The 12,377-nt window shown below is 39.0% G+C and overlaps 1 protein-coding gene across 1 annotated transcript in view; it reads right to left on the reverse strand.

Moving 5' to 3' along the window:
- Nucleotides 1-6,919: 6,919 nt before the first annotated feature.
- The window catches only part of LOC145502165 (guanine nucleotide-binding protein-like 3 homolog), a 36,542-nt gene continuing 31,084 nt past the window's right edge, over nt 6,920-12,377 (reverse strand). The window contains exons 18-23 of the mRNA XM_081481432.1: nt 12,200-12,299; nt 11,331-11,367; nt 10,096-10,181; nt 9,613-9,631; nt 8,481-8,632; nt 6,920-7,051 (exon numbers count right to left, since the gene is read on the reverse strand). Coding sequence (XP_081337558.1) covers nt 6,920-7,051; nt 8,481-8,632; nt 9,613-9,631; nt 10,096-10,181; nt 11,331-11,367; nt 12,200-12,299 — 526 coding nt within the window. The remainder of the gene's footprint in view (nt 7,052-8,480; nt 8,633-9,612; nt 9,632-10,095; nt 10,182-11,330; nt 11,368-12,199; nt 12,300-12,377) is intronic.

Genomic DNA, 12,377 nt, shown 5'->3' on the forward strand with positions numbered 1-12,377 from the left:
AGGTCACCTCCTGTTCAACCTGAAAACGAAATGACCTCAAGCAAACAAACACAAACGGCTTGATTGGTGTTTCATGTACATTTACTTAGTAAATGCTTGAAATGGTACAGACTTAGCGATTTGTAGATCCAAGCAAACAGTCAGACTGGGTTAATTGGTGTTTATTTTATTAGTTTAAGTGTAAATTATTGTTTCCTGACCTTTTTATATGCAAGATAAACAAATGGTAGGCATCCGTCTATCTTGTAAAACCAGTCACTACCGATCCTGTCGAGAGCAGCGTCTGGAGTGGCTCAGCATCCGAGCCATATTAAATAGAAAATCGTTTAAGTTATTTCAGTTTCTGTAATCATCAGCAATAAACAATAACAGTTGCACAAGCCTCAATAACAGAACTGCCTTGTACACATGCGCTTGATGATGAAATCTTGCTGACCTAGACCAGATATTAATCTATATGAGGTGATTTTGTACTAGGAATCAGAAAATTACCGGTAGATTGCCCGAAAGAACTGTATCGTGCAAGTAATTACTAGACCACGATATAGTGGTTTCTCATGACTATAAAAAAGTGACTGCTTTCTTCTTTAGTCCAAATTTATCGACTCAAAGCCATTTGCGTGTGACATGCAAGCTTCTACACCAGCTGATAACAACACTTACTCCCACTACTTTTTATACAAAACGATTAGTTAAACTGCTTACAATTCTCGTGCAACAAATTAATAATACATAATCGGACTGATTTCTAAAAATATCTTCTAACAATTAGTTATTAATTAGCCACTAATTTTTATTTAATTTATCTAGAGTATTGCTTTTTGCAAAGCCATGTGTAAGGGCACCATGCAAGATGTTCCTGTAAAGTTGAAAGAGCTAATCTTGATTTCACTTACAGTTATTCTATGTCACGTGTGAACGGTCACTCGGAAAATTCAATGAACATGAGGAGTCTTGCTTCCCATATTTGTGCATTTCCATTCGTTTCCAAATTTAAGCGAGAATTACAAAATTAGTATAGCGAATTGGAATTTTTCAACGGTCTCTTCAAGTTTTTCAAAATGTTTGACCAGCAGCCGTCAATTCCCTTGATTGGGAATATAAGCCAGGTAGGCCGGTAAACAATTAAACAAGAAAATGGATTACTAAGCTTTACTTGATTAGAGAGGAACCAACAGTGAGCTCCAGATCAGTTCGTGCGATCAGCGAGCATGTGATTTTCGCCGCCTCGAAATTGTTTTCATCATGAATTCTTTTATTTCAAGGCAATAATCACTTGACACATCACTTGCATCCTGTTTGACATCAACCTCGTTTGGCGGCATTGTACAGATAGAAGTATTGAGTAGCAAGCCTTTCTCTTGCTTTCGTCCCGGTAAACGGCATCCATTTTTGGTAATTTCATTACATCTCTGACTTTCTCATGTGATCTCCGTCATGTCACTGAACCTCACACGTGGATTGGAAGATTTTGATCACATGTTCAACACACTCTTCACGCGTGATGCAGAATGACTATAACCCTCAAAGATTTAGAAACAGTATAATCTTGATTTCACGAAAACGCGTGACCTCAAAGATGTTGATTTCACCGAAAGTGCTCTATTAGCAAACTCGTGAATTTCCAGAGTCATGATTTGTGGTGATTCAAACTTCTTCTGGGATGAGGGGCCAGGTGTTTGGAGTTTATTGTCATCTGCTGAAAAGGCAATACAACACTGGTTTGACAACAACACCCCAACACCATAAGGGTGGGAGGGATTAAGAGTAACAGACAGAGCTGAGCTATCAATATCAATGAGCTAATGACTGACTAGACATTACAAAAATTACTCATCCTCACAGGGGTGACGATGATATATATTCCGCGGACCTCGCCAATTCCAACTCGGTTACTGTATTTCGAATTCTCCGTTATTTCGAATTCAAAGCCATTTCCTCCAGATTTGCTCTTCAGTCATTTACTATCAGCTGTTTCGAACTCCTGCTATTTCGAATTATTTCTCGATTCCCCTGAGAGTTCGAAATAGCGGGGTTCAACTGTATGTAAACAATAATATCCATTTGGTGCAAAAATATGTAAGGGATATTAGACGGAAACGCGAAGATATTAATTTTATTTTCGAGTGGTAAAAACAAAATTTTATGAACAAGCCCAGCGAGTAAACTATTTTTCTTTTTTGAACATGAGAAAATAAAATTCATATCTTCAAGCCACCAAGTAATTTTCTTTTTTTATTTTAAAAGACAAACTGACTGTTAGCAATAGCAGCTAGTGACGTCATCAATATCATCACTGATGAGGATGTGGTAAATGTACCACTTCAGGTCCTGGATATAACTTCCTATGAACTTTATGAATAGTGTACTTTCCAGTTTAACTATCGTGCCTATATATAATAAAGCATTGTATTTCATTGGTGTTTATGTAATAAACATTATCATTTAATGCATCTTTTCCTTCCTTTTCATTGGCCGAGAGCCCACCAAGTAACCAGTAAATACATGTGACAGCCTGTAAATAAGGACTGCAGAATACAGACTTTTTATAATCCATCAAATAGTTTTGCTCGCATGCGATTTGCCTAGCCGTAGGTAATAGAGGGGAATGGTTATGAAACCCGACAAAGTTCTGTGTTGTATGTTTTTGTTCGCCCTTTTGGCCTTGACCGTGCACAAAACACAACAGTTGTTTACTACTGACTGAGGAACTAACCAATAGAAACGTTTTAGATACGTAATTCATACATAGTGTATGAGCGCAAAGCAAAAGATTGTGCACGGTCGTGGACCTTCTAACATAAGTCTTGGCATCTTTGTTTGCTCTTTGACGTTTGCCGGGCTGCATAACCAGTCCCCTCTATTAACTATGGTCTAGCTTAAAATATTCGAGTGTTATTCCCCAATTTTCAAGATGCGGGTGTTGCGAAAAGTATTTGAATTTAGACAGAATAGCCTCCATTTAACACAAAAATGTGCCCGCATATTTGTCCTTGTCCGTTCCTCAAAGCTCACAATTTTCAAACTGTTTGCTTCTTAAGAAAGTGTACAATCGTTTGTCTCACGATGTGGTCACTTGAGATGTAGATCGCGACGTTTCGACTGCTTACTGCTAGTCTTCTTCAGGCGATAAGGTCGACTGATTGCACGGTATCATTTATATCACAAAGGTCGGCTGTGATTAGTGCATTTTGATCCTCCTATTGTTCCATTGTTCCGGCGAGTAGCTGTTCCCTCAGTGGTCCGCTGTTGTACCGTTCTCCTGTTGTTGTGTTTTTTGATCGTAGGCATCCATGCTTCAGGAATTTCAACTCCACTATCCCTGTTGATGTTATTAGGGTGAAGTCTTATGTGAATAGCTTCCTTGACTCTACGTGTGTACCAGTGAGGATCTCGATCAATAAACTTGACCTCATTCCAGATAGGATAGTGGCCGGTCTTGTGGGTGTGTTCAGAAACGGCGGAGGTCTGGGTACGGGCGAGTCGTATATCCCTGTCGTGTTCTTTGATCCCCTCCTGCATAGATCTCCCTGTTTCCCCGATGTAGACTTTGCCGCACTCACAGGGAATCCTGTAGACAACACCATCTTGTTTATCCGGGTTGACGGTGTCCTTTGGTCGCACTAAGTGTGACCGAAGTGTCGTGTCGGACTTGAGGACGGTGCGAATGCCTTGTTGTTCTAGGCAGCGGCGGAGAGACTCCGAAACTCCTTGGACATAAGGTAAAACGGCGGTGGATTTAAATTCCGCGACGGGCTCTCTTCTTGGGGTTGTTCATGCCTTTGTGATCTTCTGTACAAAAGAGGAGGGATATCCGTTAGAAACAAGTACAGATGACAGATGTTTCTTCTCTCCAGCGATTACTGATGGTTTGGTCACAAGACGTTTAGCCCGGTCGTACAGACACTTCACAATACCGCGCTTTACTGATTGAGGGTGGTGTGAATCATACGCTAGGTACTGATCAGTATGTGTTGGTTTCCTGTAGACACTGGTGGTAAGGCGGCCATCAGGTTCTCTATAAACTGACGTTTCGAGGAAGGCGATCTTGCTGTTATTCTCGATCTCCATGGTGAAACGGATTGATGGTAGTTGTCTGTTTAGGTGTTGCAGGAAGACGTCAACTCTATCCCGATCCAGGATGGTGAAAGTATCATCTACGTAGCGTTTCCAGATCTTAGGCTTGCAAGGTGCGGACTCTATTGCTTGTTCTTCAAATATCTCCATGTAGAGATTAGCAATAACCGCGGATACAGGGCTCCCCACGGCTGTGCCGTCTCGCTGTTCGTAAATCGATCCGTTGTACTGGACGTACGTAGATCTTAATACGAAATCACCAAGAGGTCCGCGATTTGAACTGGTGTAAATGTCGTTTGGTCAGCCAGGAATTTTTTAAAGTAAAACCAGTGAGCAGCACGTCTGCGAACTACCTGAGTTGTAAAACGTTTTTATTTTCTCCTACGAGTTTCGTGTGACTAGCGCACACTTCTTCAGGGAGTTTCCTGTTTCCTAGACGCATTACCGAGCGGTTTGTATACGCAAATCCGTAGGTGTCGTTTTTTGCGAAAAGCAGAGTTGTATCTAGGTATATATACAGGTATACTTGATTGTATTGTTAAACTCCCTGAAGAAGTGTGCGCTAGTCACACGAAACGCGTAGGAGAAAATAAAAAAGTTTTACAACTCAAGTAGTTCGCAGACGTGCTGCTCACTGGTTTTACTTTAAAAAATTTCTGTAAAGGATATAACGTGGCTTTTGAATTCAGGTAGGTCTTGATGAGGACCTTCATTAAGTGGCACACGAACGCTTTCCTTGTGTAGTCTCTCGTTGCTTACACAACTGTCTTCTCGAGCGGTATAAACCGACACCAAACTCTAACGTGTGTTATCGTTTCAGTCCTTTTGGACGAATTTCGTTCACACCTTTTATACGATAGCCGGATTCGCATATGGTGTGTCATATTCTCTTCGTCTGATGCACTGCCAAAAATGATCGGTCGACAAAGTGGACAAAAATAACACTGAAGCTCATAGTCCTTTTGCAAAGTTTAACTATTTTCAATTGACTTATTCCTATAATTTGCATTACAATTGTTTGGACCTATAGTACCATGAAAATCCGCAAAGATCAAAGACATCAGAGGTCAAGAAAAGGACGAAAAAGACCAGATTTACTTACTATTTACTTTGAAGGAATGCTATCCTTCTAGTTCAAAGGACGTTCACTTATCACGGAAATCTAATTGGTAAATCGCGCATCACGTGCTTGTAAAATAGCAAATCACGCATCACGTTATGATGTTCTGTCCCGCGTCACGCGGCTAATTTGGTCTCAATCACGCATCACGCTGCTAATTTTGGGGCGATCACGCGTCACGCTAAAACCCTTTGTCACCCTCATATCACACCGGTCTTGTATCAGCTTTACTGGGTACCAGTCAAGTACCGCATTCAATTCAAAATTCTGTTCATTACTTTTAAAGATATTCACGGCATGGCACCTGATTACATCTTCAAATTGATTACTTGAAAAACATCAACTAGATATTCGCTCAGATCCAGCCAAAAACTTATGCTTGAGGTTCCAAGCGGCAAGATACTTGCAACACTTGGAGGAAGAGCATTCTGTTATGCGGCCCCGAAGCTCTGGAACAATCTACCGATTAGCATATCCAGTCTTGACTCTCTTTCAAGTTCTAAGTGTTATCTTAACACAAAACCCTTTAAACAGGCTTCTAATTTGCTATAAATTGTTATTGTTCACCTTGTAATTTTATCAATCTTAATTACTGGTATATTTTATTAATTTTTAATCATTTTGTCTAATTATAAAGCGAATTTGATCATGTACGTCATGGAAAATTGCGCTTTACTAGTTTTAATTATTATTATTATTATTATTATTATTATTATTATTATTATTATTATTATTATTATTACCACTATATAAAAATTCAAAGGGATGTCAGTTCTTCCCTTTTCCTCTACTCTCCGTTCTTCTTCCTACTTTTTTAAAATCGCCTGGAGTGATTTTCAAGTTCTCAGGTGTCGTAGAAACAAGGTATGTAGCTCACTTGTTGTAAAGGAAAGAACATTTCATCGACACCATTTTCGTAAATTCAATTTATTGGCGAAAAGCTTCTTTATTAAATAAATCAGCCAGTTTGACGGAGTTCTTCCATGGGTCTCTGGTTCTTCTCATTACTTGGCTGCGTCGGATTTTATGACGTGAAGTACGGAATCAAAACTTAAAATTAAAAACACTATTCAATTTAATACTGAAGTTCAAAACGCAACTTACGTTTTACGCTGCCATCAGTCATCACTAGGAGAGTAACGAAACGAAAAAAGCAAAAAAAAAAAACAAAACAAAATAGATCGAAAACCATCACCCATCACAACACATAGACGTCTCCTTTTAAACCCCTTGGAATGTTTGTTTCTGAGAGGTCCGTAAAACTGTTTCACGAGACTCTCGATTACCAACTACTTGTGACTAGCCCCCAGTTTTATCCAGAAATGTATGTGGCTCTTACATATGCTGTGTCAACCCGCGCTGCTGAAAGTAACTATAGCGGTAGGAAGGGATTGAAAACCTCTCTTCGCAGTACTATGAGAGAGGAGAGCTTGTCCTCTTGGCAATTCTTCACATATGTTACCATAAGGATGTAGACATTGACAATGTGGGTGATTCCAGAAGTAAAGACAATGAGAAGTAAAAACAACAATTACTAATTCAGAGTATGATGAATCGCGAATTCATATTTCATCTAGAACAAATTTTTGTTTTTCACAGGTATTTAAAAACAGAATAAAAGAGTCTCTCGATTAAAATGAAAACCACTTAACAATTACCACTTCTAGGTAACAATTTGGCGACATTTGCAAGATTTTCTCAATTATCTTGAGCTTCTCGGCTTCAATCCTGTATTGGTCCAGGTGAATAATTGTCATGCACTATGTCCAGGCCTCCGATGTCCTTATCAACTGAAGTCAGTATCAAAGCTGTAATCATCGTCACTTTCATCCATGGCTTCTGTATGACTCGCCGCTGTTATTAAAAAAATGAAGCAATTAACACGTAAAAAGTAGCTGACCGATGTGTTCCTCGAGTGCTAGTGTCAGCAAGAATCTAGACCACAACAGCTATGGCAATCTTGCCTTCAGAGCCCGTGCAATTTCGTTCGCCGATGACCAAAAGACCCGAAATGAGATTTGGCCTTCGTTTAGTCAAGCCAAGGGCTGGTTCTTGTTGCTGAGCACAAAGATCGCGGGCTGTGGGAACGATTTTTCTGCGACGAGCTTGCAACATAAGACACGCGCGAAAATCGCGCTTCTGACCAGTAGAGAGAAGTGTTATTGCGACATCGCGGCTAAATATAAAATGCATGCTCCCGAAGATTGCTAACATGAATGAAAACCAAGTCTTGGTTTAATTATCAGAATACAAAAAGGTTTTTACAATATTTCGGCTCTATTTCAGGCCCCGTCCACACTACGCCGGAGTAATGTGACAACGCAGCTTTATTTCTACGGTAAGGCCAACCGTCCGCGCTAATCTGTCCCGCAAACTGAGGTTTTCGAAAAAACGCTCTTCAACTGGACAGAATTTGAAAACGCCGGCTTTAAGTTTTAGTGCGGACGTGAAAACGGAGCTCTTCGAAAACAATGACGTCACGACAATCATGTAATAGGGACGGTTTTCTTTAACACGAATCCAAAATGACCGCTGATTGGTGCGTTTTCAAATTTCTCCGACGTAGTGTGGACCGAAAACATTTGATGCGTTTTCAGAGTGAAAACTCTCCAAAACAGGTGGACAGCTATAAGGATTATTCAGTACGCATAATAGGAGATTGTTTGGCATCATAGGATATTGTTTGGCATCAAAGGAGATTGTTTGACGTCATAGGAGATTGTTTGGCATCATAGGAGATTGTTTGACATCATATGAGATTGTTTGGCATCATAGGATATTGCTTGGCATCATAGGAGATTGTTTGGCATCATAGGAGATTGTTTGGCATCATAGGAGATTGTTTGACATCATAGGAGATTGTTTGGCATCATAGAAGATTGTTCGACATCATAGGAGATTGTTGGGCATCATAGAAGATTGTTTGACATCATATGAGATTGTTTGACATCACAGAAGATTGTTTGGCATCATAGGAGATTGTTTGGCATCATAGGAGATTGTTTGGCATCATAGGAGATTGTTTGACATCATAGGAGATTGTTTGGCATCATAGGAGATTGTTCGACATCATAGGAGATTGTTTGACATTATAGGAGATTGTTTGGCATCATAGAAGATTGTTTTCATGCCCCGTGAAAAACAAAAACTCACTCACCTTGTTTCCGCTTGTCTCTTTGTTACTTCTTAAACATCTAGTGAACAAAATAAAAACGACAAAGAAATAAAATCAGAATCCTTTAGCAGTAAGACGGCTTTTCCACAAATGTCACGTCTACATTACCTTTTTCCTTTCTTTGTTGGTCTGCATATTAAACTCGTTCATTTCATCCGCTTTTAATCCAACTATGGTTTTCTCTCGAGATTTTGTGACGTCTTTAGAGTGCGTGACGGATTTTGATTTCTTAATAAGAACTGCCATGCCATCTTTCTCGCCTATGAATCAGTACACAAACGCATTAACAACTCCATTTGCTAACAGAATACACGGTTTTTCCTTTTTCTTATCTTTTTTTTTTCTCTCATAAGAACCTTTTTTGTAAGAACAACGAAGCAGACAAAGACCAAAAACATGGTTAGATACCTGCTCGTCATCACTATCTTCCATGGCTTCTCCTTCATCACTTCGATCATCATCATCATCATCTTCTTCCAAGTGTTCTTCTTCTTCGTCGTCAGATCCCTTCATTAAAACAAAAAAGAAAGTTTTAACGAAAAATTCACGGGGTGCATAACATATTTCTTATTATTTTAAGTAAAACATTTATTACCGATCATATAAGTAGAGAAAGAGAAGAAAACGAAACAAAAGAGAAATACATGTATATGATGTGGTTTAAATAGGTTGAAAGTTTTAAAACCGAATTCTCCGTAGGGAAAACGATGCCGACTAGAACATTTACCCATAATTCTTAGCGAAAGAAAACTTAAACAACGCTAATAAAAACGTACAGAAAAGTTCAAACATCTTCAATCTAAAATACACAATGTCGCAATGTCGTAAGCACAGGGACAAATATTGCCAAAATATGGTTTTCCATGCACTCTATGCTTCTATAAGGCTGGCATGTTATTGCGGTAATGTACAGCCGTCACCTATTTTTTCTACAGAGGACTGAGTTATCTTTTCCTTTGCTTCGGAATAAACACAAGGAAAGATCAATTCCGATCAAACAAAATTCACATCAAAGCAATATATATAATTGGAACTAAATTGATGACCCATCCAATACCCGCTTAGCGTTCCTTTAACACAAGCGCGTCTTTAATTGAGACCTTGAGGTCAAGTTCAGAATTTGCTGCCATCTCGACAATTCAGAAGGAGCTTGCCACGCATCGGCAACAAGAATGTCACCAAACAAAAGGTTTATTGGGCAATGCAATGGGTGCGGGCGTTATGAACCTTTATACATTACTGAACTGTCCCGAGAGGCTCTGCACAACATGAAATAACCATAATCTGTGTTTGCGCTAAATAAGGTAGCTCTTGCCCGTTTCTATGGACTTGGTCAGTGAGTAACACATATTTAAAATGTTATGACGTTTATTTTTATTTTTTTTTACCCAATAACTGTTCATAATGCTAGCTTAGTATTTTTCTTCAAGTTACTATCGCTCTTAATTAAACAATGCTCTGTCAATAACTGGTACTGTTACTACTTATATTTCTTTTTATATTTATATCTAATTTTTTTTTCTTCCTCTTCTTTTCTTTATTTTTCCTACAACCTATTTAAAGCGTAATAATCCTTGTAACTACTCAGCTCGTTTAGTTCTTACTATTTTGAGTAGTTTTTTTTTTTTTTTTTCCTTATTTAAGTTTAGTGTATTTTTTTCCTGTATGATATTCTATGTATTAAGCGAAATAAAATGGTTGTTGTTGTTAAGTATCAACATACCATATCTTCTTCTTCACTCTCCCGTGCGGCATCCACAGGACCACCAGCCTCAAGCACCATGACATCCTCCATTTTATTCTGCAGACCTACCAAGTATAGTGTCTCAGTAATCATACTGGGTCACGCAAAAACGCTCTATTTATTTACACTATCGATCCTAGCTATCAAATAAGTAAGGCTTGAGAGAATACTTTCAACACAAAAATTAGCGAAAGTAATGCACGACGTTTGTTCGACATCCCAACGATGTCGAAACGTGGTTTATTACTTTCGCTAATTTTTGCGTTGATTCTAGCTATCTTTCTATAATTAAGAACCGCTGCAAACAAGCCGAAAATTCAACACGATCTGTAATTGTGACATCATCTATACAGACAAGAGCCGTAGACCGTAGTTATTACACGTAATATGACGTCACCACAAAATCTTACCTGCGCTTTTGTTTAAAATACGCTCACAATAAATTTGCATTTAAGAACTACAAAATAGTGCGCGTGTTTCGATAATCTGTTGCAAACACGAAAAGGAGAATTTGAGAGTTTAGCTAAAGCTAGGTCGCAGATGGTTTACCATACATGTTAAGTAATTTTAAACGCTAGCATCAGGAATTTCTCAAACCCACAAATAATTGTTTGGATATCGGAACTAAATTAGCATAGATTTTTACGATTTTATTTCTCTGTTTTCTCCTTAGTATTTGTTTCGATTGAGAAGATATATCAAACACTCGAGACAGTGTTTCTTCGACTATCCAAACACCTCAAATTTCGTCAAAAATACTCCGCTGAAACACAAGTGCCAACAATCCAATTTTCTCCGAATAGTAAATCTTTTAGCCCACATTTTCTATTTAATATGAAGTTTCAGTCGTGAAGTTACCTTATGTTACCTTAGAACAGGCGCTTTAGCGAGGCAGAGTACGAAGTGCAATACACGAACGAGGAACCCGAGACCGAATTTTTCGTAGCTTCTTTTTCGCGCTCCGCGCTTGCCCTCGCGTTTCGCGGTCATGTGTTGCGCTCGTCTTCCGCCCCGCTAGACAACCTGTTCCACAGCTAAGTTATCTGAAATTCTCAAAATTAATTACACTTGATTTTTTTTCAAAAATAAGGAAATTGACACCAAAGATACTCATTCCTTTAAAACGCGAGATAAATAATAAAATGTGTTCATTCTTTGTGACAAATTCTTGATTTAAGATTTCAAATATCTAAATTAATCATCAGTTAACTCACAATGCAGTTCAGCGCATTCATGCTGTTGAAGAGAGCCCTGGAAACGAAAAGAACAACATTACAAATCAGGAAACTGGGTGATAAAACAGACTGTAAATACATATATACCTGCTGTATTTATTGCAAATCTCCAGTATTTCAGTCTGTTTCAAAAATTCCAGAGACAACATGGCAGTTCCTCAACCATGCTTGCGCGGGTAAACTTTCCTCTATCTGCCATCACTCCTCCATTTAGCCCCCTCCCTCTACAAAGAACCTCTACACCTCTCCTCCATCCCCAAACAAGACTTCTCACTCTCCTAAGCCGCCACCCCCCCCCCCCACCTCCCCACCTCGAGTAGGATAGAAAAGGAACAATTTATTTATTCATGATAACTTTGTTCAAACAAAACAAGTATTTTAGTTCTTTTGTAAAGCCGTGCAGTTACTCACGGAAAGAACCTGGAATCGTGGATTATCAGTGCCAGTCGCTGAGAAGCAAGTTTAATGGACGAGTTAGAGGCATACATAACCTGCGATCATACCCTCCCTCCCCACCCCCCCCCCCCAAACAAAGAAACGCCTGATCGCAGGTCAAGGCATACATCACGAGGGACACATAATATCGTTATTTGTAAATGTTTAAGTCAATACAATCGGCCAATACTGGAGGCAGAGGCAAATAATTCATCTGCGACAAACGTACAAAGCACGATCATATTTTGTGATAACTGAGTTCAATAATTATCTTGTTCCTTGACAAGTGACCTTTGTAGATGTAGCTTTCATTACATGCACGCTATTTCGATGTGCACTATTGTGCATTAGGAAAGTATTATTTTAATTTGTAGCAAGTAATTTGTTAATTTAGGATTTAATAACTAACTCACCAGATCAAATTCCTTGCTCCACTTACTAACAATATCAGCTGATAGATGGGTGGGTAGCCTGTGTTCCTCTGGTGGATGTGTGTAGAATACAATCTTTCCACTGCCAGAAATGGAAAATTTATATTTCACTTATTTCTACAAACAGAAACCCCCTCATTACAGTTACAACCGTTCCCTC

This window comes from Orbicella franksi, chromosome 11, assembly GCF_964199315.1.
Source record: "Orbicella franksi chromosome 11, jaOrbFran1.1, whole genome shotgun sequence".
Lineage (NCBI taxonomy): Eukaryota > Metazoa > Cnidaria > Anthozoa > Scleractinia > Merulinidae > Orbicella > Orbicella franksi.